Genomic DNA, 24,913 nt, shown 5'->3' on the forward strand with positions numbered 1-24,913 from the left:
GGTGAGCTGACTTGATCTTCTTGACAGTTGTAAAGGAGGTTTTCATCACTATCCCAACTCTCTTAACATTGTACTAAACAGCTGACTTTTAGGCACCTAATGTTTTAGCCATGCAGGATTTATTCTTGCTTCGACATTACTTTACTCTTTATGTCTAGAGTCAAGAAGCTGTAAATGTCACACCTAAAATCAACTCTAGACCTTTTGCTAAGTTCATTTTGCACGAAGCATAAAGCCGACACACCTGTCCGAGAAATATTTGAGCAGCCAATCATGCCATGACCGTTGGCACCCTAAAATTTAAGTGGACGTGCTTATCAGCTACCTTGAAATTGAAGCAGAGAGTTGTCACTATATTTTAAAATCTGAAGTGACAGAGTATAGTATATGCAATTTCTGGTACATTGGGTGCAACATGGACAAACACCAATAGTCTTTTGACAAAGAAATGTAGCTTTTCAGACTAAACGTGGAACTAATATATTAACAGTTTAAAAAAGAACAAAGCACAAACAAACAGGTCATATTTGGTAGGATCTCTACTACAGGTTTTTGAATGTACGGAAGATGCAAATAATTATAGCCGCTTGGAAAAAAGAATACAATCAGTCCACTTAATAAAGCCACAGAATGCTTGAAGTCCGCTCTACTGCAGCACATAAGGTTTTTTATGAGTGAATGTCACCTCACTAATTGTCTGAATTTCAAACCGTTCTCCATCACTTCCTTCTTTGCACACATGCTTTGCATTAAGGCATCTTACCTGCAGCGTCTGCTGAGTTATGTATGGCAATAGAGTGTGAGCATACAAACAAAGTCCACAAACATGACAACACACAGATAATATCAGCAAACAAGAAATACACATCCAGATGTTACAATGCTTAGTCACCACCGTGACAAAAGGCCAGAAACCTTTCCTTCAAGGGTGAGAAACCTGTTGTGAATGTGCATGTACATTTATGCTTCAGTGGTTGCTGAAATGCTCTTGCAAGAGTCTTACTGTGGAGAGGAAGACCTCTCTCTTATTTCTCCTGTAGACAAACTCAAAGAACAGACTGAGCTGACATTAAGGCAGGCTAGAAAATAAGAGTTTAGACATGTTTCTTGTAACTCTAACCTTTTGTCAGCAGGGTGGCTTAGCGAGTGGAAACATGGAGGAACAAGGTTCAAGACACCGCGTCAGTAAGTAGCAACTCTGCTTCAGTGTCCGTAAGAAAAACAGTAAATCTACCACCTCTACGGAGCTAGAAAAGTCAACAAAATATGTTCCCATTGAGCTCATGATGTATAACATGATCAAGGCCAGAACAGGGCTGTATTGCTGACTGGCTTAACATTTTTGGGGGAATTCAGTTTGGGGCATCATGCATTAACTGTCAGCACAAAACATCATTTTCATTAGAGTTGGGTTCTCCACAAAGTCAGACTCTGCATAGTGAAAGTCAATCAATTCCTTGTGAAAAGCCTCAATCAATTTGGTGGGCTATTGCTTCATCAAAGGTGAGAGCAATATAAATCACCTTTTATCAGTTGTCAGTGGAGAAAGGCAAGATCCCTCGAGAAGTGAAGCCAGCTGGAGTATTCCCCGTCTTTTAATGTCAAACTTGAAGGTAACAATACTGATTGATGTCGAACGCAAGACCTTGGGATAAGTTACTTTGACTTTGGTGATCATCGTGTTTCACGGTGCAACTTTACAAGGAAACACGGCAACACTAAAGACTGAAAGTCTATTTGATCCCTTCGCCACAGATGTTTTGTCTATCTCCGGGTTATCCAGCTCCCAGGAGTTTGCCGATAAGAGAGAATGGCTCCTGACTAAGATATTGATTCACTACAGCATTAGCGTCCACTGGACCCCGCTTCGAAGAGCTTGCATATTAAGAGCTCCCGCATATGTGTTAATACAAGATGGGTGGGGGCTCGATGAGTAGTTGTAGAACTGCGTCCCTCCCCGGTCACATAAAGCATGTAAAAGACAGATCTATGCATTTTACAGACACCACCATCAGTTAGGAACTGTGGACCGCAGAGGGTGTTGCCTTAAAATGGATCTCTCCCACCTAATGGCTCCTCCACGATCCATTTACCAATAAAAGAAATTCTTGCTCTTTCACAAGACCAATTAACTCATCCGGTCCCCTTCTGCAACCAATGAGATTTCACAAAGTAAGCCTTGGTGCAATGTTTCTTTCTGGGTAGCAAAAGAGATTACAGCGAGACAGATATTAGAGACAGAAACTGTTACTGTGAGGGAAACGAAAATCCTCTTTCCAAAGGGTTTAGTCTAAACACAAACATTTAGAGCTATTTTAGTCAGTGAAAATATCTTTTAAATCTAGAAATACAACAATGAAATACTGTAGAATTGTGAGTGACCATTTCCAAGGAAGAAACGCTCTGGTTTGGGCAAGCAGCCGGATGGAGAAACTCAAAATGGGTCACAGTAAAGGGATGATTCCCTGGAAAATAGCCCAGTGCCCCAAGGGCCACAATATACCATAATATAATGACACGGAGGCCAAGAGTTTAAGCCCACATGTGGGCAGAAGTAAAGGTCTCTTGCTATTATGAGGATTTTTCATAACTTGAACTCCCAACAGCTAAAGTGGACCAAGCAGAGCTCTATGATGAGATGTTGTGACTGAGGCGCGTTGGAGGTGCAGGCTGCCTTCAAAAATCTCTGCAGCAATAAACCCTGAAAAAAAGCTGTGCTCACCATCTAAATTTGATAGTTAGCAGCCGATCTGTCTATAATTATTTGTGTGAAAGAGAAATAGAGACAAAAAGAAAGAGACTGGATATCCATGCTATTTAACAGCACAGTTCCTCACCTTTTAACGATGTTCCAGGGAGTTGCGAAGAAAACTTCCGCCAAGGATTTTCCAAAAGTGAAAAATAATGTGTGTATCTGCCCCGTGATTAAGCCCAGCAGCTTTTCTGTAATCTTGCTGACAAACAAACAGACAAACTGATGTAATTATCTGAGGATATTGGTTTGAAGTCCAACTGAAATTTTATTGCATTTATTGTTGTCAGCCACAGCAGTCACTCTCAATGACTGGTACCGATTTGCACGGTGTTGATGTTATCTGACAAGAACCCTCTCATCGTCCATCTCTCTCTCGCCTGATGCCGTTATGGTTCGGACGCATTCGTCACATCAGGTGAGTCACAAAAACACTGAGCTAACAAAGGAATTGGCTTACTTTTGATGTAGAATTAAATGAAGGGACCTTTTAACATACTTAATCAATTCATTTTTTTTGATTTTTACTACTTCTCCTGATTGAATGCAAGTCCCTTTCCATTAAAAAAATGTTTTTCATCTTATTAATTCTTTGGATCGCTGAGCTTCATTGAGCCGAATGATGAATGTGCAGTTTGTTTTCACATTGATCTGCTGAAGTTTCGCTGTGGTCACTTTCAGTTTCTGCAACTCACGAAAGTGTGATGTGGAAACTTCAAGCCTCCAGTGCACGTATCCTAAGCATGGACTTTTCAGTGAAGTTCAGTGCACAATTTGCATATTAATTCATTAATTCTGGATCATTGAGTGATGGAGAAAAATGTGGAAACATATCGGATAGAAAATGTTCAAAGCAGACTATTTTAAAGTTTTAAAACGTCTCTGGAGAGGATCATTTAAAGTGTCAGTACAGTCACAGACTTTAAATAATTACCCACATTAGCTTTCCTGCTAGGAAACATGAACATGTCTCGCCCTGCTCCTCAGTTCGTAGGCTAGATATAGCTGCTCAGCTGCATCACATTAAAAAGCATGTAAACGTACCTGCAAATATCACTCCGGTCCAGTTAGATGCTTGTGAGGTCCTTACTCTTTAATTCCGCTGATTACAACACACCGTCTGTCCATGGCTCATAAACCGCAGCGCAAGTTTGTTTACTTTGTCTCATGTTCCCCCACAGCCAAGTACCGGAGCTCAGCCTGCCAGCTTGCTGTCAATCAGACGGCGACATGACCCTCCCTCTGGTCGAGACTTAATGAAGCATTTTCGATATTTTCCAAAAATATTTTTTACTTTTTAAAAATAAAAAAATATTTTGACATTATTTTGCAAAGCAAAAAGGGTAAATGTGATTTTGGTTGGACTTTTAGTGTTTTTCCTGGTAGCTTACAAGAATTTCAAAAAACAAAAACTTCAGTGGTCCCCTGGGTCACCCCCCTTTCAAAACAGACATACAGGTACAATACCAACACCCTTTAATTCCCAGTGGTGCTGCCATTTAATCCAGAACTCCCATCGCAGCCATGCCCAGCTTGTGAATCATTACTTCTGAGATATTGCATATATTACATCGTTTTATTTCTACTATATAAAAGAAGAGGATTGCTAATTGGAAGTGTTCACTTTAAAGCACAAAGATGATTTTAAAGCAGCTGCCAAAAGGTGTTCATCTCTCTTGCACGCTACATTGACAAACCAAGGTTGGACAGCAAGTGTAAGTGGCACTTTATGGTCCCTGAAGGCACGAGCAGCACACATGGTCACACACAAGTGTTCATCAGCAGAGACAGGCTTGTCACGGACTGTCACGTGTCATCAAACATGATGGAGAAACTCGACAGCCTGACCTGAACACAGAAGCTTCTACTTGATGTGGGGAAAAAACCCCATACAATACGGGCTTAACCTCCAGTCGACCCATCAGAAAATCCGTCTCACCAGTCCATTGTTATAAGTCAACACAGAGTGATAGACCTGGATGGTCCATGAGCAGAAGAGCCATTTGCTGACATGCTACGGTAAGCGTATTGTCACTTCCTGTTGCCAGCGTATCTGTTATCCGATAGCGTACTTTTGCAGCTCCAGCTAAATTCAGTTAATGTGTGATATTCTTCATTACAAGCGGCTAGTTACCTGCTGTACATTTAAACTTCTACTAGTTTTGCTTAAACACTCATAGCTCTCTCCCCCTTTTAGCGACTTCTCGCTTAGTCCAACGGTTGTTTACACGTTGTACAGTTCTGCTAACGTTAGCTACCGTACTTTAGCTCAGCAGCTAGCAATGGCTTCCCTCTCTACCTCTCTATACACTGAGCTCCTCTCTCCTCTTCTCCATCTCCTTCTGTATGAATTCATGTCCCATTAATGCACTGAATTGAATGAGGTGTGCAGCTAGAGTCAGATGCTTTATCCATTAAACCCATCAGAATCAAGGGCGTTGTTTTAGCAGTTGACCTTTCTTCTTCTGGTGGGTTGACTGGAGCTCTGGCTGAAAGCGGTGCGGCGGAGACAAGAGCAGGGCGACATTGATGGAGAGATGAGACGAGCACAGAGATAAGAGCATCGCAAGAGGAAGACTTGCATGTAAAGCAGACGTGGGCAAACAGCAAACAGTACGGTGGAGAGCAATAGCTTGTAAAGATATGCAAGGGCAATAACCACCAAAGATTGTGAATGCAACCTAAACAAGTTGACCTTCTAGATTTGTGCTTACTAGCAAGTGCCCCAGCCCCAGTCACTAGATGCTGTCAACTACGTTATCTGTGGTCATGTGCAGAATGTCAAATAACATAACATATAGACTGAGTTTTGAGTTTACTGAGTTTTAAAATGGGAGCTACAAACAGAAGCATTTTGAACAGTCCAGTGGCAGTCAATACATTTAAAAGCTTGCAGCCATAGACGCTGCAGGTGTTTCGGTTTAACGAGTGACCGTGTTAGGAGGTGACTCTCAGCCAAATTTGCCGTGGGTGAGTGAGAGTGTGCACCTCTGTGTTTTCCTTGGTTAACGAAGACAGAGCTGAGATGCGCGCCTGCACAGAGCCGCTGCAGACATCTGCATTATAAATGAGAGCGTATCTGTTGTGTGAGACGTGCGAATGAAAAACACGTCTGATACACTTGCGGACTAGATGAGGAGGGGGTTAGCCACTTGTGGGTTGTATTCAAGCAATCACACAATACGGCAGTGGTCTTTGCCGACACAACTGGCAGAGATCTGCACTCTACTGAGTGCACCTTTTTAGTTATTCAGACGTTGTGACGCCCCTATAACTGAGTGAACAGCCAATCTGGAGGTAATGTGGGCTTAAACTGTACATTGTTTTCAACACTGTCCTCACAACCTGTTTCCTAGATATAATGTTTATACGTTTTGAGAGTCATATCTGCCAATATTTTGTTCAGTGGGAATGCTTTTTTGCTATGTTTTTGTATTCTCCAGGAGTCGAAAGGGAGGTCCGAACAAAAAGAACTGATAACGGAGACCAGGGTTCACATCGGAGTGAGATGGTTTGGACAACAAAAAGAAAGATCATGGTTTCAACAAGGAGTATATAAATAAACATTTTCTCATTATGTTGAATGTATTTCCAATTGCAATATTACTAGTCTATAACTTGAAAGTCTAGTCGATTGGGTTGGTCATCAATGCCACCTCACCAATTCATGTACTTTACCTAAAATACATAGTTGTCTGCTTTTTTGATGATAGTCCTTCAAACCCCAGTTAATACTGTTCCAGTGCACCAGCCCCAAAGAGTTAACCGTCTAATCTGTTGCTGTAGTGACTACAGATTAAATGAACAACCCTTCCTTATTATACAAAGACCTGGGGGGGAAAGGAAACCCATAAGCTGCAGCAGGGGAATGTTAAAAGGCTGTTAACAAAGTGTCTGCTGTGTTGATACAAACATCACAACGCTACCCTGCGGCCCTCATAATATATATGAACTGACACTTCAAAGAGACAAGACTTGTTGTCACTGGCAAATTGCCCGAGAGATTAGCTTAGCCGAGAAGACGACTGTACACTTTACCATTTTCTATCTGCTGTATGCAGGACAATGTACAATACTTGACTTTAATTAGTACACTTGTTGTTGAGGGTTTTAACTCAGCCAGGCCAGGGAACCAGGCCGTATAGAAAATCTCTTGTAGGTGCTAAATGAAACATTACTGGCTCATAAATAACAATTTATACCAATATAATATGATGCAAATACGTTTATCTCTTAAACATTTAAACTGGAGACCTGTGTGAAAAAAGTGCGTTACTAAGCGAATATACGTTTGTGTACATTACGTCCAGTATTGGCACAAGATGAGGAAGCCTTTAAAAAGAAGTATACATGTCGCCACTCCCGTGGCAAAAGATCGGAGAGCAAGACGGAGTGAAAGGGAGATGCTGCATTTTTTTGGATCGAGGATATTTAATTCTGTCACATTGAGAAGTTCATCATTACATTACATTTTATCTGCTCAGTGGAAGTCTGTTGTTGTCACGGTTTAAGGAGGGATAGTGACACAAACAGCCAAAATAAGCATAAAGCAACAGGCGGAGTGACTTTGACTTCAATCCACCAGACTTCTAACAAACTGCCTTTCAAAGGAGTTGCAATCTGGTTTGGTGAAAGTCATTTAAGACAATAAATATTAAATTAATTTAGTGTCTTCAACAATATGTTTTATCTTTACGAATAACCTTCAGAATCTTTCATCACAATATCAGAAACAATTCAGGCTGTGAGGTTGAGTGTGGTTTTACAGACGGCAACAAAAAAAAAAAAACAGAGTAAAGAGGATATGCAAATTTGTTGGATTATTCCCGACAGAGAGCGGCTCACAGTAATAATGAGAGGGGCGGAGAGACACAAGTAGAGCCATGGGCCAAGAGCCGGCTGCCAAACAACAATAAAAAGCACTTGTGTATGATAGATCAAGCTGCGAGAGGAAAATGAAGGGCACGCCGGGGTCAGTTAGATAGAAATCCTCTGTGATCGCCCCCTTATTTCACAAACACCGTCTGTGGCGTTACAGGAGACACAGAGGGGAGACAGATGGCCAAGAGGGAGGATAGTATATAGAGAGAAAAAAAGAAGGATACAAAGACAGAAACTGAGAAAGAAACAATGGAAGAAGGAACTAGACATGGCCGGTTTTATGAGACAGTGGCCCCTAGTCATAGACATGTAAAAGACAACCAAAGCTCCTGCACACAAACATATTACAACCGATGCAGCTGCTCGTCTCTTTGATGCAATTACGTGTCTCTTTGTCATTGTTTTGCATCTCTTTGAAATCTCACTGGTCATTTGCCTCCTTTGGTTTCTCTTTTGGAGTCATTTTGCGGCTCTTTATGGTCGTGTTTTGTCTCTTTGTAGCCATTCGGTGTCTCTTTGTGGTTGTTAAGAGTCTCTTTGTAGTCATGTTGTGTTTCTATTTAGTATAGTTGTGTGTCTTTGTGTTCGTTTTTAGTCTCTTTGTTGTTGTTTATAGTGTCTTTGTAGTCTTGTGTTTCTTTGTAAGCGAGTTGTGTCTCTTTGTGGTTGTGTTGCGACTCCCTGTATTCAGTTTGTTATTTTTTGTAATTGGGTTGTGACTTTTTAGTCGTCTTCTCTTTGTGGTTGTTTTGCATCTTCGTAATTATGCATGTTTGTCATTGTTTTGTGTCTTCTTGGTAGTATTTTTGTGTCTCTTTGTAGTCCTTTCAAACTGAGCCCCCCCCCCCCCCTATCCATGGAACTAGAGGGTCTTACGGGACATCTGGGAGATGGCTAGCTGACCTCTGGAGCTTCTGTGCTGCATGGCTGGCTGAACATATTGGATCCCACTGCTAAACCATTTGAGAGAGGGGCTGAAGGTGGTTGGAAGGTGTGAGATGGGGAGGCTCTGTGGTTTAGGTGTGAACGGGGCCTTTCTCACATTAATCATGGTCAGGTGGAACACTGAATGAGCAGCCGCTCCTCCCTGCTCTTTACTGCAGCTTTAAGATGATGGAAGGCCAGAAACGACAGGGGCTTTCTAAGAGAGCACTGTAGGACAATATAGATCACTCGAGAATACACAAGGGAATGTATTTCAGACTAACACACCAACACTTTGAACTGTTTAACTTATCTGCTGAAGCCCGCTGGCTTTTGCCTCCTCCTAAAAATCTATTAAAGAACAGATTTGCCAAACCTTATAGGAGTGTGACGACTGATGAGTATTTAAAAATCTCTCTGTGTGTCTCCTCTGCTATAGATCAATAACTCTTTTATACTGTGTATAATTGAAATGCACGGAGCCTGAGGTGATTTAGCTGGCTTTAATTTCCTTGTTTGTTATGAATACAAATGTAAGCCAGAGGACATCAGATCTCCAGTCATCTATAGACACACAAACACATGCACTCCTTCCTGCCCTTACTTACTGAAATATACCACAGTTGACCTTTCCATACACAAAGCCTACCCATAACTGCTGCAACTGATTACTTACCTTGACAATTAATCTGCTGATCGTTATCTCAATTTGAGTAATTTTAAAACTACAAAATATAATATTCAATTTCCCAGAATGTAAGTCGTCAAAGTCAAATGTCCAGAAAAGTTTAAAAAAAGTCCAAAACCTGAAAGAGATTAAATTCACTTTCACAGAAATTATTTTTGCTTGAAAAATGACAAAAATTATTAATTTGTTAGCAATGTTGTTGCAGATAAATGATCCGCCAATCAACTAGTCCAAATACACACACATTTTTATATTTGAGAGACTTACTACCAAAGTACGTATATCATTTTCATCTAATAAATGCTTGTACGTCAAGCCAATTACAATTTAGAAGAATCTGTCTTTACTCAGGCCCGAAAGGTGGCTGAGAAATGTGCAGGCTCCTATTTAATGAAAGGCAAAAGGCACTAACCACATCTCTACCCCTACTTTGGTTCGGCCCTGTACACCCCCTCAGAGAAAGGTGAGATTACAGGGGGGGAAAAAGCGAAAGTGGCATCAGCATGGTAGAATGAATGAGGAAAGAGCAAAAGGAGTGCAGGACCTTGTTAACGGTGACAGCCAAGGAAAGGCTTCAGCTCCAAGTCATTAAATGTGGCTGAAGTTGGGGTGAGTGACTCAAAAAAAAAAAAAAAAAAGGACAGAAAGAGAGGGTTTCAGAGGCAAGTGCTGCAAATTGAGGCGAGGAGCGCTCAAATTGTAGCTCGCTAAGGTAAAAGCATAGAAGCGATGAAAATGAGACGGAAAAGCAAAAACGTCTATTATAACCACAACTTTGACTGAAAAATCAAACCCTTAGCCTGGTTTCTGAACACTGAACGGTGACACTGTTATCAATTACATACAAATAAAAAAGTGAGGCTGGACATACATAATTACGTGGGAATTCCTCAAGCCTTTGAGTGTAAATGGTATCAAAAAATCCTAAAAAGCCTTTAGTTTTCTATACCTCCAGGGGAGTTGAACAAGTGCTGTCATCAAAGACAGCAACATCCACATTACTGTAGGCACATAGCACACAAGAGTTTCTGCTGAAGCAAGATGTTTTACAATTTAACTGTAAATGGTGGAGACATTTGGCTTTCTAAGGTTCCACAACCAGCAAACTCAGAGTTTTGGACTTCTGAAACATCAAAAATATTTTTACCTCGTTGGGTCTTGAATCATTCAATCCTTGTCGAATTTTCTGTCACGGACACCGAGTCCGGCAAATAGCACAAATGAATAATTCAGCAGTTGAAGCAACCTATCAGAGCAACCAACTCCTCTGGTGTTTGGAGGATCTCAGATAGTGGTATAAATCCCAACAGTCGCCACGCGCTTAATGAATACGAGCCTAGATAAAATAGCACAACAGCCTTTACATTTGGAAATAAGCTTTCTGACCCTGTAGATCTCCGGGCTTTCTATTTTGGTTTCAGTATGTCACCTAACGATTGTCAAACAACGTCTCATCTGCTCCTGTCCCACAGCAATTCATTCCTGCTCATGACTTCACAAAGCTTCCTCCATCCTGCCAAATCTCTATACGAGACTATACGTCAAACAAGAAGATGACAAAGATCTGGATGAAGAGATGTAGTGCTACAGTTGAAGATTTGAAACGTTTCAAGTGAGATGTTTGACTTGCAACTCAGGTTTGGTGTTTCTGCTTTACCAGGCTACATTAAAAAGGTGAAGTAGTATCTCCGCTCCCTCTTTTTGATGCTAAAAGCACTGCTTTTAACGAGAGCAGTGGAAAAATAACCTGCTTTTAATCCACAAACACCTTGACAAAGATGGAGCTGTCCTTGTGAGCTTTTGAGCGTTTCAAAGTCATCTTATCAGGGAAGAAAATCTAAAGATGAGTGTCTGGGGAACAACAATACTGGAGAGAGAGGACTCTCATTTAGCTTCAGTTCTCCTATGGCAGCCGTGTTCCCCGGGCTGATGGATGAAAGGAGAAACTCATCTCATGACTAATTATATATCTCCCCTCCAGAACTATTGTGTCTGGGGGTTGGAAATAACACAACCCTCTGCTCTGACCAAGTAGTAAACAAACCCGACTGATGGAGGTGAGTGGGTCTCCTCTTTCTCCCTCACAACACTGTGGAGCATGGCTGCCAAACACACAGCCCACAGACAGAATCTGGCAGCTTGTACTACTACCATCCCGTGGTTGAGTGTGTATTACCTCAATAAGTGCCGTTAGATCACGAGTGATGTTGTTGTGACTATGTTGATTATGTGAGGTCCATTGTTTTGGGATTGAAAAACATCATTGTTGCCGTCACTCAAAAATGTAAGTTTGAATGAACAAGAACTGACAAATAATATGTTGAAATGCACAATATTTCCATATTTGCTGTTGAAATGCTTCTGCATATAACAGCACCATTGCTACTGTCAAACACATTTTTAAGTAAACTAGAGTATTATCAGAACAACAAATAGAAAGAATAATGAATTTCTGTAAGGGCCAGTCAAGTTCTTTCACCGCAAACTGAGAAAACTATTTCTTTATGTTATTCACTTGGAAAAGGCTTAGCCCTTTGCAACTATTTCAATTATTGAAAAAAATTAATTTTCTAAAGCAAAGATGTGAAACTTCCTCTGGGTTCAACGTCTCAAATGTGAGAATTTGACACATTAATAAATGGAACACTTTGGGCTTTGGACTGTTTCGAACTAGAAATTAGAAATACAAAACTTGCCATGTGTACATTTTTAAAGAGTTATTGATCGCTGTAATCATTCCTCTTGGCATATTGGCCGTGTAGCAAAACCTTTGAACACTGAGAAATGGTAGACAAAATCTCTTTTTTCGTGCAAAAATGCATTTTGTATTTTAGTGAAAAAGAACACAAAGTTCCAGCAACGTGAGTCAGCCAAATCAAGTTGATAGCTTTCAAACTTACAGACATTTTAGTACAAAATGTCTTGCCCTTGGGGGACCTGTGGCGGAGGGATATGTCAAGCAGTCACATGTTGGTATGTTACCGTAACAAAACACTGGAAATGAATAGACACGCAACTGCCAGGATGTAGATACCAACAGGATGTAGCTGACTGCTAAATCTTTATATTAAAAGAACTTCTGCATTTTGGGCAGGACTTGGATTCTATTGCAGTGTAGTCGCTCTACAAAGTTCTTATTATATCATATATATTAATGTTATGTTTTATCGATGATGGTGATGTTATCTAATGACACAGTTCAGCCTGTAGTTCACCACAGCTGTCTCTTGGGCTCTATGATGCGCTGTAGAGACCAGGCTTCACTGTCGAATCACACTCAGTTTAAACCTGAGCAGACACCTAGCAGGAGGCACTCAATTCTAATAGAAGGAGGTCTGTGTCCTCTTGCACTTTGAGCTCCTCCAATCTCTTATTCATGTATTCAAGGTGAGAGGAGAGGAGCAGCTACAAGTGAGAGCCGAACGGGTCGGAAGAACAGAGATGAAGAGGGAGAGAAAGCTCTGGTTAAAAGAAAGAAGAGGTGAAGAGAGAGAGAGAACAAAAAAATGGGAGGAGAAAAACCTCGACTCCCTCTCATCCTTCCATGAAGGAGTTGATCCCGCGGAGGAGAAGAAAGGCTCGGGTCCTGGAGCTCCACACAGACCAGGATCAAAAGGAATCCCCATCTGATCCAAATGTTGTTTGAATGTTTTATGGTGGACAAGACATCGAGTTGAGGCTTGGATAAGACGTGGCTCAAGAGAGCTCTGATCAGAGGACATTTTCAGATTGGGGAGCTTTCTTTTTCTGACCACATAAACTGTATGCATACATTATTCAAAACGCTGAGCAAATATATATACAGTATCTTAGCGCTGTATGATTGGCTTTTTAATGTCTCATTTACATCATGTTTTGACAGTGTCAGTCACTGGAATCATTAACGACAGGCCGCACCAGCTAAATACATTTACACAGTAGAGAAACACACAACTGTTGAATAATGGAGGACTGAAATACTGAGATATGATGCATACAGCATTCGCCCACATACACATTTTTAGAAACATATCCAGCATTTCCGACAATTGCATGGGGGCTAATTAATTTGTGTCAATGAAAGGTTAAGTACAATGTATCAATCTTGTTTTTTTTAAATTGTATTAAACATCAGTACATTTTCATATGCTCACACCTACATTCCTGCAAAGCGCAGTTTGTGGATAAACCTATGAAGGACTAAAAAAAAACATTCAATCATACATGAATGCTGCTGATGCATAGAAACCTGTATGCAACACACAGATTATTTCAGCTGTGACAAAGCCCTTCAAGGATGCAGGGTAGCGTTTGTGTTCAAAGCCTTGTTTCCTCGGAAGAGACGGTATTTACAGTTTATTATGCCGGTGCCATCTCTAAGCACTCTCATGTAATGCAAATGCACACACACGCGTGCTCACAAACCCATTTAGAATTTAGCATGTTGTGCTGTCTCGGAGCTTTCATTTCATTTGCACCGACATAGTGCCCACCTGTAAGACATCAGAGCTCATATAGCTGCATACGAGCCTTTGAAGTCGAGATTGGGGACATGTTTAATGTCTCTCACTAAGCTCTCATGGATAAGGAAGACAAAAAAGCTCTTAACAAGGGTAACTAGTGAATTGCTGCCTGTGATGGGTTAACTTGTAACCTGTAAGATAAGGAAGTGGGAGGGGACTGTCACGCTGACGTCAATGCTGAAAGAGAAACTAAAAGGAGCAAAAGAGCTGCGTGTTTTTACTTTTCTTTACGGATCTGAAATATTTGGAAAAAGTACACACACCAGGTAAAGTTATAATTTGTCATGTTTGCAGTCTTGTCTTTAGTAATAACTAGTTTATTTGAGTGATTTCTAACACAGACGACTATGCATCTGGATTGACTTTACACCGCTCTAACTTTTCTTCATCATTTCTCCTCATATTTTCTAGACATGGCCGCTGCTGCTAGTAGTCAAAATGCTGAGGATAGTTTTCTTTGTTCCATTTGTCTGGCTGTGTTCAATAAACCCGTGTCGATTCCCTGTGGGCACAACTTCTGTCTTGACTGCATCACAGCCTACTGGGACACTACCGCTGCTGTAATGCAGTGTCCACTGTGTAAAGAGAATTTCTTCAGCAGGCCAATGCTTCGGGTTAACACGTGCATTGCCGAGATGGCCACAAAGTTGCCCAAATCTGAAAGACCTTGTGTTACCCCTGAAAAAGCAGGAAGTGGAAACGTGCTCTGTGATCGGTGCAAGCTCCCAGCCATCAAGTCCTGCTTGGTGTGTTTCCTGTCATTCTGTGAGACACATCTGATGCCTCATCAGAAAATTCCAGCCATGAAAAAACACAAGCTGATCCACCCGGTTGAGAACCTGGAGGACAGGATGTGCAAGACGCATAACGAGCCTTTGGAACTGTTTTGCAGGGTCGATCGCATGTTTGTTTGCCAGTCCTGTAAAGACAGTGACCATAAAACCCATAACATAGTGAATCTGGAGGATGAGGCTCAAACAGCAAAGACCCTGCTGGGAGTAAAGAAAGAAAGCACGGACGAGATGATCCAGGCGCGTCATCAGAAAATTCGCGAGATCCAACAGTCAGTGGACGCTAGTAGAAAAAAGGCAGCGAAGGCCCTGTCATACAGCGCGCATGCGATGACTGCTATGGTGGACTACATCAGGAGAAGCCATGCAGAGCTGGCTGAGGTAATTGAGACAAAGCAGAAAAAAATTGAAACGGAGAGAAATGGCTTGATTAAAGAACTGGAGGGAGAAATTATACAACTGAAGCGAAAGAAATCGCAGCTTAATCAGGTCCAATTTACCGACGACGCCTTGTTGTTCCTTGAGAATTTCCTGTCTCTTACCTTCACTGAGCCTCAGGTTAAGAACTGGTCTGATGTGACTCTTAACAGTGGTGAGTTTACCGAGCAGGGAGCCATGGCCATGTTGGAGACGACAGTGACGAAAGAGATAAGGATGCTGTGTGATCCTGACTGGAAAGAAGTGCAGCGGCATGCTGTGGATGTGACTCTGGATCCGGACACAGCCAACCCTCTTCTCGTTGTTTCTCCGGATGGGAAGCAGGTCACACATGGAGGCAGGAAGAGGAATGTGCCAAAGAAACCAGAGATGTTCGAACATGTCCTTAATGTCCTCGCAAAGGAGGGTTTCTCCTCAGGACAATCCTACTACGAGGTCCAGGTTAAAGACAAAACAGACTGGGATTTAGGAGTTGCAAACCAGTCCATCAGCAGGAAGGGCGACATAAGATTGAGCCCCAAGAACGGATACTGGACTATTTACCTCAGAAAAGGAAATGAGTTGACAGCCAACGCCAGCCCTGCCGTCAGCCTCAACGTGAGGGAGATGCCTCATAAGGTGGGCGTGTTTGTGGATTACGAGCTGGGTCAAGTCTCCTTTTACGACGCAGACTCCAGGGCTTGCATCTTCTCCTTCACCGGATGGAACTTCACCGAGAAGCTCTTCCCGTTCTTCAGCCCCTGCGCCAATGACGGCGACAAAAATCCCGCCCCCTTGATCATCACTCCTGTCAAACGCAACAGCTGAGTTTCTTGTTTTGTTTTCCGGCTTTGGGAAACAAAAAAGAGACGGGGCAAAGGGGACTTGGAGAGAGATCACAGTAGAGCGCTGAAAGTTTTTTTTTTATCTGTGACGCTCCGGTGTGTCATTCTGTTCCTCCCATCCATCAGTGTCAGAGCGGTGTGTCACTACTGTTGCCTGTCATACAGACAGCTGTGGATCTCCAAGGGAATGCACATGCAGCCATCAGGACATCTGGGACACACACACACACACACACACACACACACACACACACACACAATGTGACATTACAGTCATACATCTCCCTGGGTTTCAAAAAGAGATCTTTATGGGCGGGCCATTCATTTTGATACTTTAGAGCTACTCTTGCCTGCCAACATAGCATTTACAAATATTTTATAGCACTTGTTTTGTGCTCTTTGGGGTGCCACATATCAGGAGTGTTTAGTTTTGACATGATGCATGGGATTGATACCGAGAGCCGGTTTAAATAACTATTCCTGGGTTCACGAAATACTCTTTGACCTACATGGAATTCACCCCGGGGACAGCATATCCCAAAGTGATCCCCCATTACACAACGAGCGATGGAAAATAAATCAACACAGAAAATATTCAAACAAATATTAGGACTCTTATTAAGTCAGTTCTTATAATGCGAGTCTGTATGAGAACTATTTTCTCCAACAAAAGGGTTGTTATTGAATGAATCAGTCGCAACTCAGGGGCCCGACTGGCATGACGTTGTGTCCTCTAATTAAAATCAGCCAAACCTGCTTTCCAAATTCAAACACAGCAAATCTATTTGGTTAGGAGAGACTTAAGCAACTGTTTATTGAGCAGAGCCAATTAAAGTGTGTTTGTTTGTTTGTCGGTGGGTAACATTTAATTCTGTTTCTCTTTCTTTGAGTCGTGTATACGTTGCCGTTTTTTTTTTTTTGGGAGACTGTTTTCCCAAGTAGAATGGATTCAAGCGACACGGCTCTCTAGAGGCCGTAGTTATTATGAAAGAATATGTCAACGACAACTTTTTGAAAAAGCACGACCACTGTCGTCCCCGAACCATAACCATGTGTTTATTATTGTAACCAAGACAACAACGGTCTGCTAACCTTCACAAAGTCCTTATTTTAACCCAAAACATGATCTTCCCCAAAAAACGAACCGAAGTCATTCTTTGTGCTGAACCAAACTAAATGATGGTGTTGTCACATCATAAAGCTGATTCAACAGTGATGTGTGACAGTTTCGGAAGTCGCAGATGTGGTCCTGCTGATAGAGGACACAAACAAACAATGCATTGTGTCCTTTCATTCTCCAGGACTTGATTTGTTTTTTTGTGTTTTATTCGTCATGATGCTGCTCGTCTCTTAAATGAGGTTGTTATAATCTCATCTGGACATAAAGTAGCTGAAGAGCTTCACGAGAGTCGGTCAGCTTGGCCCACTGAATCGTTGTATCATTAAGAGCTGAGAGACCACACACGGGGCTAATGAGTGTGTGGAGCTGTTGGATAAAAACCTTGTACAGTATCTCCATAATGTCTGTTAATAGAACTCACCAGTTTTCTTTCAATGATCACGCTTTTTTGGCTTTTTTAAGTGAGGAAGATAAATAATGTCAAATCAAAGAGGACCACGCTATCTGAAAAGTGACACTTTATACACATGTGATGTATCGAGGGTGAATTGTCTGTATTCATGCAGAAATTATTAGTGAAGTGATTGTTGCAATTCTCTCTAAAATGTATTTGACGGAACAAATCCTTTTTCATTTTGATGTCACTTTGGAGTCTGAGAAATTGTGATGACCATTCTGTGTTCTGATGTTTCAATTTTGTTTTAAATGATTCATGTTTTTAACAACTAAACACTTTGTTTGATAATGAAAATGCAGCCCTGGTACTGTATGTATGTTGGATATACTGATGAGGGGGGAAAAATAATAATAATAAAGGTGATTTAGAAAATTGCAGAACAGTAATCTCCTTGATTTTGTTTTATCTGGACAACACACTTGATAAACGCTCGCAACAATCTAAGAAATCCTGCCAACAGATAAACACACTGAATGCTGAATTACTTCCATAAGCAATTAAAGTGCATCTGTCACTTTGAGGAATATAAACACAAATTAGAGACTCTCCTGACAGCCTGAGATTCCCACAACATACACTTAGCAATTTTGAAGCCACCAATCGCAAAATAATCCACCGCTTTTCTCTCTCAGTGCATTTTGAAAAATAATGATAATTCTGCCTTTCACAAAACACAGGAATGAGCATTTAATGGTTTGACACAGATAATGGCATGCCACGTCTCAAGTGAAAACATGTTATCTGCAAAATGGGAATAGAAATGTGCAGGTGCTGTATGAAGAGACACCTTGGGTAAACGTTACGCAAAATGTGCTTCGTTTTACTGCTAATAGTGCTGGAAAACGTACATGTACTGACATGTAAAAAAAAAAGCTGGTGAAGGAGGTCAGCCTTACAAAGGCTAATATACTTGAGACTGCATTATGACAATATTTTCATTTTTCAACATATTTACAATGCTGAACGTAGAATGTTTTGGTTAATCATCCCAGGCTGAATAAACTGCGGTAATAGCCTCAATTGTGGTTTAAATATAGCAGCTCTTCTCTATTTCAAATGTGTGTAATACTGTCATGGAAACAGACGTGGTGAAACTGTCTTTGTTGACAGTTTTCTATCAAGCAGCATTTTCAAATTAAAAGCACAGTCCTGGAGTGTGTACTGCTTCTGGTGCAGTAAAACAGCTGCTGATTTGTGAAGCTAACCCAGAGCACATCACATGTAACTTCTATTCATCCAGTCAACGAGTGAACACATGAGCACACCAGCAGCTTTTTAACTGCTCTTTCTGTTCACTTGGTTTTGTTTTATCACAACAGAACTGCAAAGAGAGGATGATCCTGGACTGCTGTGAAATGCTGATACCCATGAAAAAAACAAGTCAACTCCAGCAGTTTGTACGGAGGCCCCGAGGCAGTCTTTGCTACGCATTGTTTGAAAAGAGTCGCTGGTGAGGTAAAGAGCAAGAGTGAGTAATGAAAAGTGTGAAACTTCTATCTAAATGAACCACAAAGAGTGCAACTGAAAAGCTTTTCTATTAAAATGCACAGGACACTTCATTTGTCACTTTCCAGCTAATACATATTCATAATTCAAAATATTGTCTGACTCACACTCTGAAATATAATAATAATAATTGGTGTTGTGTGGTTGGGATGTATTGGTGTTGTCCACCTACAGAGCTTTGAACAACTTTGTCTCCATTGAGCTACATATGATCTCATTAGTCAACACCTACTGGTGTTAAGCCCTGCCATCATTAATACTACACCACAATACTTTGGTTCATGAAAAAATACCTGCAAAACTAATGCCTTTCCCATCATCTTCAATGTTACTGTTTTTTTGCTAATTAGCTAATATTATCATGCTTACATAATGAGATAAGAAGGTAAATATGATGAACACAGTAAACATACTACCTGCTAAAAATCAGCATGTCATTTGGAGCATTAGCATCTTGGTGTTAGCATTTAGCTCAAATGATAACCGAACCCCCTCCCTGTCATGCTAGATAAGGTATAAACTACACGTCTGCATTACTTTTTCCTAACAGGACGTCCTGATGTTTGTCTCACTGTGTTAGATCATGAATAGAGTCTCGGAGTACATTGGTCTGGGTTATTACACAGGCTTAATGAATGGCAGTTTGTGAAAAATACAAGTGCATCATGTGGTGTGTGTTGCGTCCATGTTTCCACAGGACCACATGTCTTTGCCCGTCAGTATGTGTGTCTAATGAATTGCCAAATGTAATGAGATAAATATATCCATGTGGGTCCCTTAACGCGACTAAATCCACATGGCTGCTAATGAGTCGGTGCTCCATCAGTCGTCCCTCGGAGGACCGGAGGACCTGACTGGAGCCGGAGACGACCTGGAGGCAGACAGAATCACACCCTCTAAGCCAGTAAATCCAAAGCTCCAGCTGTTGCAGACCTCCATCATTTAGCTACCGGTACTTCAGGGAGGGACTTCCAAGTTAGCAAGCAGCTACAACTGCTAGACAGTGGGGTCATAGCCGGCGCAGGGAAACACTAATCATCTGTAATCATTGATCTGCTATTACTGGGCCATACTCATTAGCTTGATGGAACAATGCTCTTGAGGATTTGTTACTAGGCTATTATTAGCTTTCCTGCTACTTCTGTGTTAAACATGTGCACTCTACACAGCTGCTACATGCTGTGCAACAACATGCGGCTAATGGAACAGCATATACGGCTGAAACATTTACTCAAGAAACTGGAGTTATTCAAACAATAAAAATCCTCAATTTATATTATTTGTTTCAAAGCCTTGTTTTCATCCGTGGAAGTATGATATACAGCAAAGATATACCTTTATCACTGTCACACAAAGAACTGATGCTATGTATTGAACCTCCAAATTGAAAATCAAGCAAAAGGAAAAAGAGAAATGCAGAATCAGGCAGTAAAAACACCATAAACTATTACATTTTTGGGAATTTAAAAGCTGCTTTAGTGACAAGGTAGCCATAAGAAAGCCCTAGTAAAAGGATACTCTATGATAAGATAAAACAAGCCCTGCTGCAAGCTTGCCTACAAGAACGAACTACATTAAACGAACATGCAATCTATTTCTTTGACAATGTTGGAAATGTCTTTCCTTGAAGGTTTCCTGTTGGTTTCCCTGGAAGCTGTGAGGAAATGCAGCGAGAGGTGTCATCATGATAGTAGTGCACTTATCCTGCTTTAATGGCACCTTTATTGTAAGAGTGTTAAAAAAAACTCAGACTGACAGAGAGAAAAATAATGGATGAGTGACTTTGTTCTCTACTGTATCTCTAAGATGGACGTGAAAAGAAATGGGTGGCTTTTCCAGTGGAAGATCAGATTTGTGCTTCACAAAGGCTTTGATCGTAAGGCTTCCTGACAGGCTTTAATCCGAGCAGACCACACACACACACACACACACACACACACACACACACACACACACACACACACACACACACACACACACACACACACACACACACACACACACACACACACACACACACACACACACACACACACACACACACACACACACACACACACACACACACACACTTGACTTTATACAAAATTAACTTAATTTATTTCCAGCTGTCGGTTTGTGGTTTTGAGAAACATCAGTACAGCGAAAGTGCTTCAGTGAACTCTTTCAAAGGACTCTGTGGTTGACAAATAAATAAAAAATAGTGTCTATAAAAAGTAAATGATAAATTGTGAAAACCATGCTAAGCTCATCTGTTTTCCTTTATACACAAATGGTGGTGAGTCATACTGCACTGCAACTCTGGGGCGCTGCTTTTCATGCCCACTGAAGCTCTTGTCACAGAGGTCGCTTTTATAAATGCACCTGCTGCACCTTTTCTTTTCTTCTGTTATTTTCACTGGATCTGTGGCACCAGGTGTCCCCTCCAAATTCATATTTCTAAACAATGCAGGGACAGAATGTGGCAAAGAGAGGACATTTAAATCACTAAACAAAAATGGTAAAAACTAAGAAGAAGCAGAGTTTACTCATCTGAAGGCACCCGTGGTTGTTTTATCAGAGTATGACAAATAGAAAATAGCAGCACCTGGAAGGAAGGAAACTGCCGCTAATTGGAGAGACAACCGATCGAAGTCCTACAGGATAGAATGGTAAAAGACAGAGGAGCTGCAGACTTGCCAGGCAAAGCCTCATTTCTATATATTTCACTCATAGCGAGGTCATATATATGTGTGTGGATAAAATGTACTTGATTTGACATGTTAGGTAGGACATTTGCTGGATTAGCCTGATACAGACATTCTTCTTTGGATGTATTAGACAATTCCTCATCAATTTATTATTATATTACTTGTATCAACATTGTGATAATACAGAGGATATATTCACAATACCTAACCCTAATTAGTAACGTGAAAAGTCCCTTAATTCATCCATCCGTTCATCTTTGATTCTAAATAGATTACGACTAGTGGGTCCAAGAGGGCTTCTGCAAATCCCAGCATGCAATAAGCCTGGGGCACGGTACACCCTTGACAGTGTTGCAATACATAATGAATATTATATTCATTAGCTCTTTATCGTCATTATGGAGAAACAAGATATATTTTCGAATTAAAAAGCAATCTCAGCAGCTTGAAATAGTTCGGCTTTGTTTGTTCAAGATTTAAGGGGATAGTACCTGCAAGGTCAACACTGCTGTTGACTGGGGGAGAAGCATTATCTTCCTTACATAATTGGTAACACTAGCCAGCGGTGAGACTGAAAGAAAGATGGGTCATGTGCAGATTCTCCCCAGGTGGACTACCTTATCTCTACCTCTGGGGATTGTATCTATAATAGCACAAAGGACGCAAATCTTTGATGGAATTGTTGCCGACTGTCTCTGGCAGGAGAAAAATAAGGCATTTAGCCAGCTAGTGTGAGGTTCCACAGGCCATGTTTGACTATGAGCACCACCAGTGAGTAAGCTGTGCCCTGCAAGTACTCATATTAGTTCATTTGGAGCCCCTGTGCATCTCTGCCAGATTTTAAATCCAGACCAATTAGCGTCACCCCGACGGATGAAAACATGGAGAAACACCTCTACGTCTTAAGGGCCCTCTTCTTTCTACCGCTCATAATGCAATCAATTAGAAAGCCCTTCGTTAATTAGACAGCACACTGGCCCTGATGAAAATTAGGCTCATTGGGTGAAACACGCGCACACAGGCAGAAACTACAGTGCATGTATTTGCACACAAGGACATCGCCACAGTATTTGGTGTCTAACGGGTCAGAGAGCTGAAGGCTTGGGAGCTTTTGATTGGCGGGTCTGTTGGCATGGTGAGAGGCAGGCGGATGAGAGATCTCCATTGTGCCGCCTCCTGGTTTTAGCCGTGTGACCTCCAAACAGTCCAGACGAGCAGAGCCGCGGGCTACAGCAAGCTAATCAAAAACAGCCAAGACCAAACAAGGCTACCTCTTTCAGACCGTCTCAAAATAACAGGATTAGAATTTATCTCTCACCAGCAGTTATTTGATGCTGGTAGCATTTAAATTACATTCCATCAGGAAACATCCAACCAGACATAGTGAGCCACTGTAATTCAAGGCAGTGGCTGTGCAGCACAACACATAATAGTATTGGGGCTTTACCGAGAAACCAGAGAGGACGGGGTTTCTATATTCTTTCGTGTCACGCCGTTACTGTAGTGAGGAAGTATCGTCAGTACCTGGAGGCAGACTGGTTCTTTTCCTCTTCTTGCAGTTGTTTCCAGCAGTGTTTTCCACCGAGGCACACTCTGTCACCAGCGGCCCGTTGGAGCTGTTGAAGTGGAGAGCGTCATTGCTGGCCGTTGGGTCAAAGGGCAGAGCGCTGAGCCCTAAAACATGACAACAAGTACCACGTTACAAAACAGCGGGGCACAATCATGTGTGGTCACACACAGCAATATGCATCTTACAAGAACTACTTCATCCACAAAATGACCATTTGTTTATCGATTACTCACCCCGTGTTACTTTGTATTCGTATCGAAGAAAACTGTTTTTCTTGCAGTTCTCCACGGAGAATAATAATGAACTAATGGTCTTGATGAATTGAGGTAAATGGGAGCCGCGTTTGGGAAGTAGTGAGCATACGACTGAATAAATAACATCCAAATAAGACTTGGATTATACTGCACGAGCTGTGTGAGAGTTAGATTTGTAGTTGCCAAACGTTCTTCCCATTTACCCCAATTCATCAAGACCTTTCTCAGCTTTTCTAATTCTTCCTTCACCGTAGGAACAAGGTAACACGGGGTGAGCAACTGATAAACAAATGGTCATTTTGTGGGAGAAGTATTCCTTTAAAGTTGTGTTAACCGGATACAGATTTTGAAGACACTTTGAAGAAATTAGTTTGAGGTGTTTCTGAGATATCGCTTTCATGAGAATGGGACGCACGGACTGCCAGAAAACATAATGCCTGCAAGCATAAAGACTCATAACTGAGCCAAAAGAATTGTCAAGTAGATGTCTGCATTACACATATAACAAAACATATTTCACAATGACCTTTGCTCCCTATTATCTTTCAAGATGTTAAAAAATTTAAAAACGGAGACTGATAACGTCTGAAATGCTGTGAACATATCTTATTAAAAGACATTAGACAGAGTTGATCTTCCCCTACCAGTAATGTCCGAAACAAGTTCTTAAAAACATCACCGGCAGCCGGAGGATGAGATATAATAAACTACAAACCCGATAAAATATTTCTATCCTGAGATGCTGCCATGAATTTCTAGATCTTACCTCAAATATCTTATTAATGTGGGCAGACTGTCTGCACGCACACACACTAAAACACACACACACACACGCACACAGAGTCTGGACTTTAATGCAAATCAACCAACCTCTATATTCTGTACTATAAATACTTCATTTTCATTAACATCACTTTCATGTTATTCTGTTCCTTTAATAGACTCAATAGTCAGACACGTAGAGCAATAAATAAAGTCACATCCTTGAGTAATGGTCAAAACACTGATTTATTTACAAACCCTGAGGAATGAATAACAAATACGGGCTAAAACATCAGCTATTATCTGCTTGTTATTCTGAGGAGAACTTGTAAGACACCAGTTCCATACTAATGTGAAATGCGTAACTCTTAATTAACACCTGTTTCTGCATGTCTCAGTTTTTTTCCAATGGAATGATCTGGATGATGACAAGTGAATCCTTCTCTCTCTCAGACCCAGTCAGCGTCATTGATCACTCACAGGGGGGTTGAAACGCAGGTTCTCAATGTTATTTGGATTTCACTGAGTGCTTGTGTGAGAGAGTGACTGATATTATTTTTGTTGCTCATTGAAAAAAAAAAAAGAAGAAGAGTTGCATAATTGATTGCAATGAATTAAAAAGGAACCTCTCAGCTTTCCCATCACATCACCATCTTTCTCTGAGGAGCCTTATTTCAATATCCAGCAACACAATAATCCAGAAAATCCTGCTTTTTAAAGTACCATTTTGGAGCATTAATGTTTAATTGAGCCA

The 24,913-nt window shown here is 41.2% G+C and overlaps 2 protein-coding genes across 2 annotated transcripts in view; one reads left to right on the forward strand and one right to left on the reverse strand.

Annotated features, from left to right (window-relative positions):
- The window catches only part of LOC142962666 (ecto-NOX disulfide-thiol exchanger 2-like), a 148,958-nt gene that overhangs the window by 86,315 nt on the left and 37,730 nt on the right, over positions 1 to 24,913 (reverse strand). The window contains exon 3 of the mRNA XM_076103262.1: positions 23,098 to 23,247. Within this exon, the coding sequence (XP_075959377.1) occupies positions 23,098 to 23,247 (150 nt within the window). The remainder of the gene's footprint in view (positions 1 to 23,097; positions 23,248 to 24,913) is intronic.
- LOC142962698 (E3 ubiquitin-protein ligase TRIM39-like) lies at positions 13,907 to 16,736 on the forward strand. The gene is made up of 2 exons (XM_076103308.1): positions 13,907 to 14,013; positions 14,159 to 16,736. Exon 2 carries the CDS (start codon positions 14,161 to 14,163, stop codon positions 15,781 to 15,783), a length of 1,623 nt encoding a protein of 540 aa, XP_075959423.1. The 5' UTR covers positions 13,907 to 14,013; positions 14,159 to 14,160; the 3' UTR covers positions 15,784 to 16,736.

Source organism: Anarhichas minor, unplaced genomic scaffold (assembly GCF_050575085.1).
Source record: "Anarhichas minor isolate MPS153535 unplaced genomic scaffold, ASM5057508v1 ptg000028l, whole genome shotgun sequence".
NCBI classification, from domain to species: domain Eukaryota; kingdom Metazoa; phylum Chordata; class Actinopteri; order Perciformes; family Anarhichadidae; genus Anarhichas; species Anarhichas minor.

Excerpts from the sequence above, each read along its gene's own strand:
- LOC142962698 (XM_076103308.1), top strand. The coding sequence starts at position 14,161 with ATGGCCGCTGCTGCTAGTAGTCAAAATGCTGAGGATAGTTTTCTTTGT.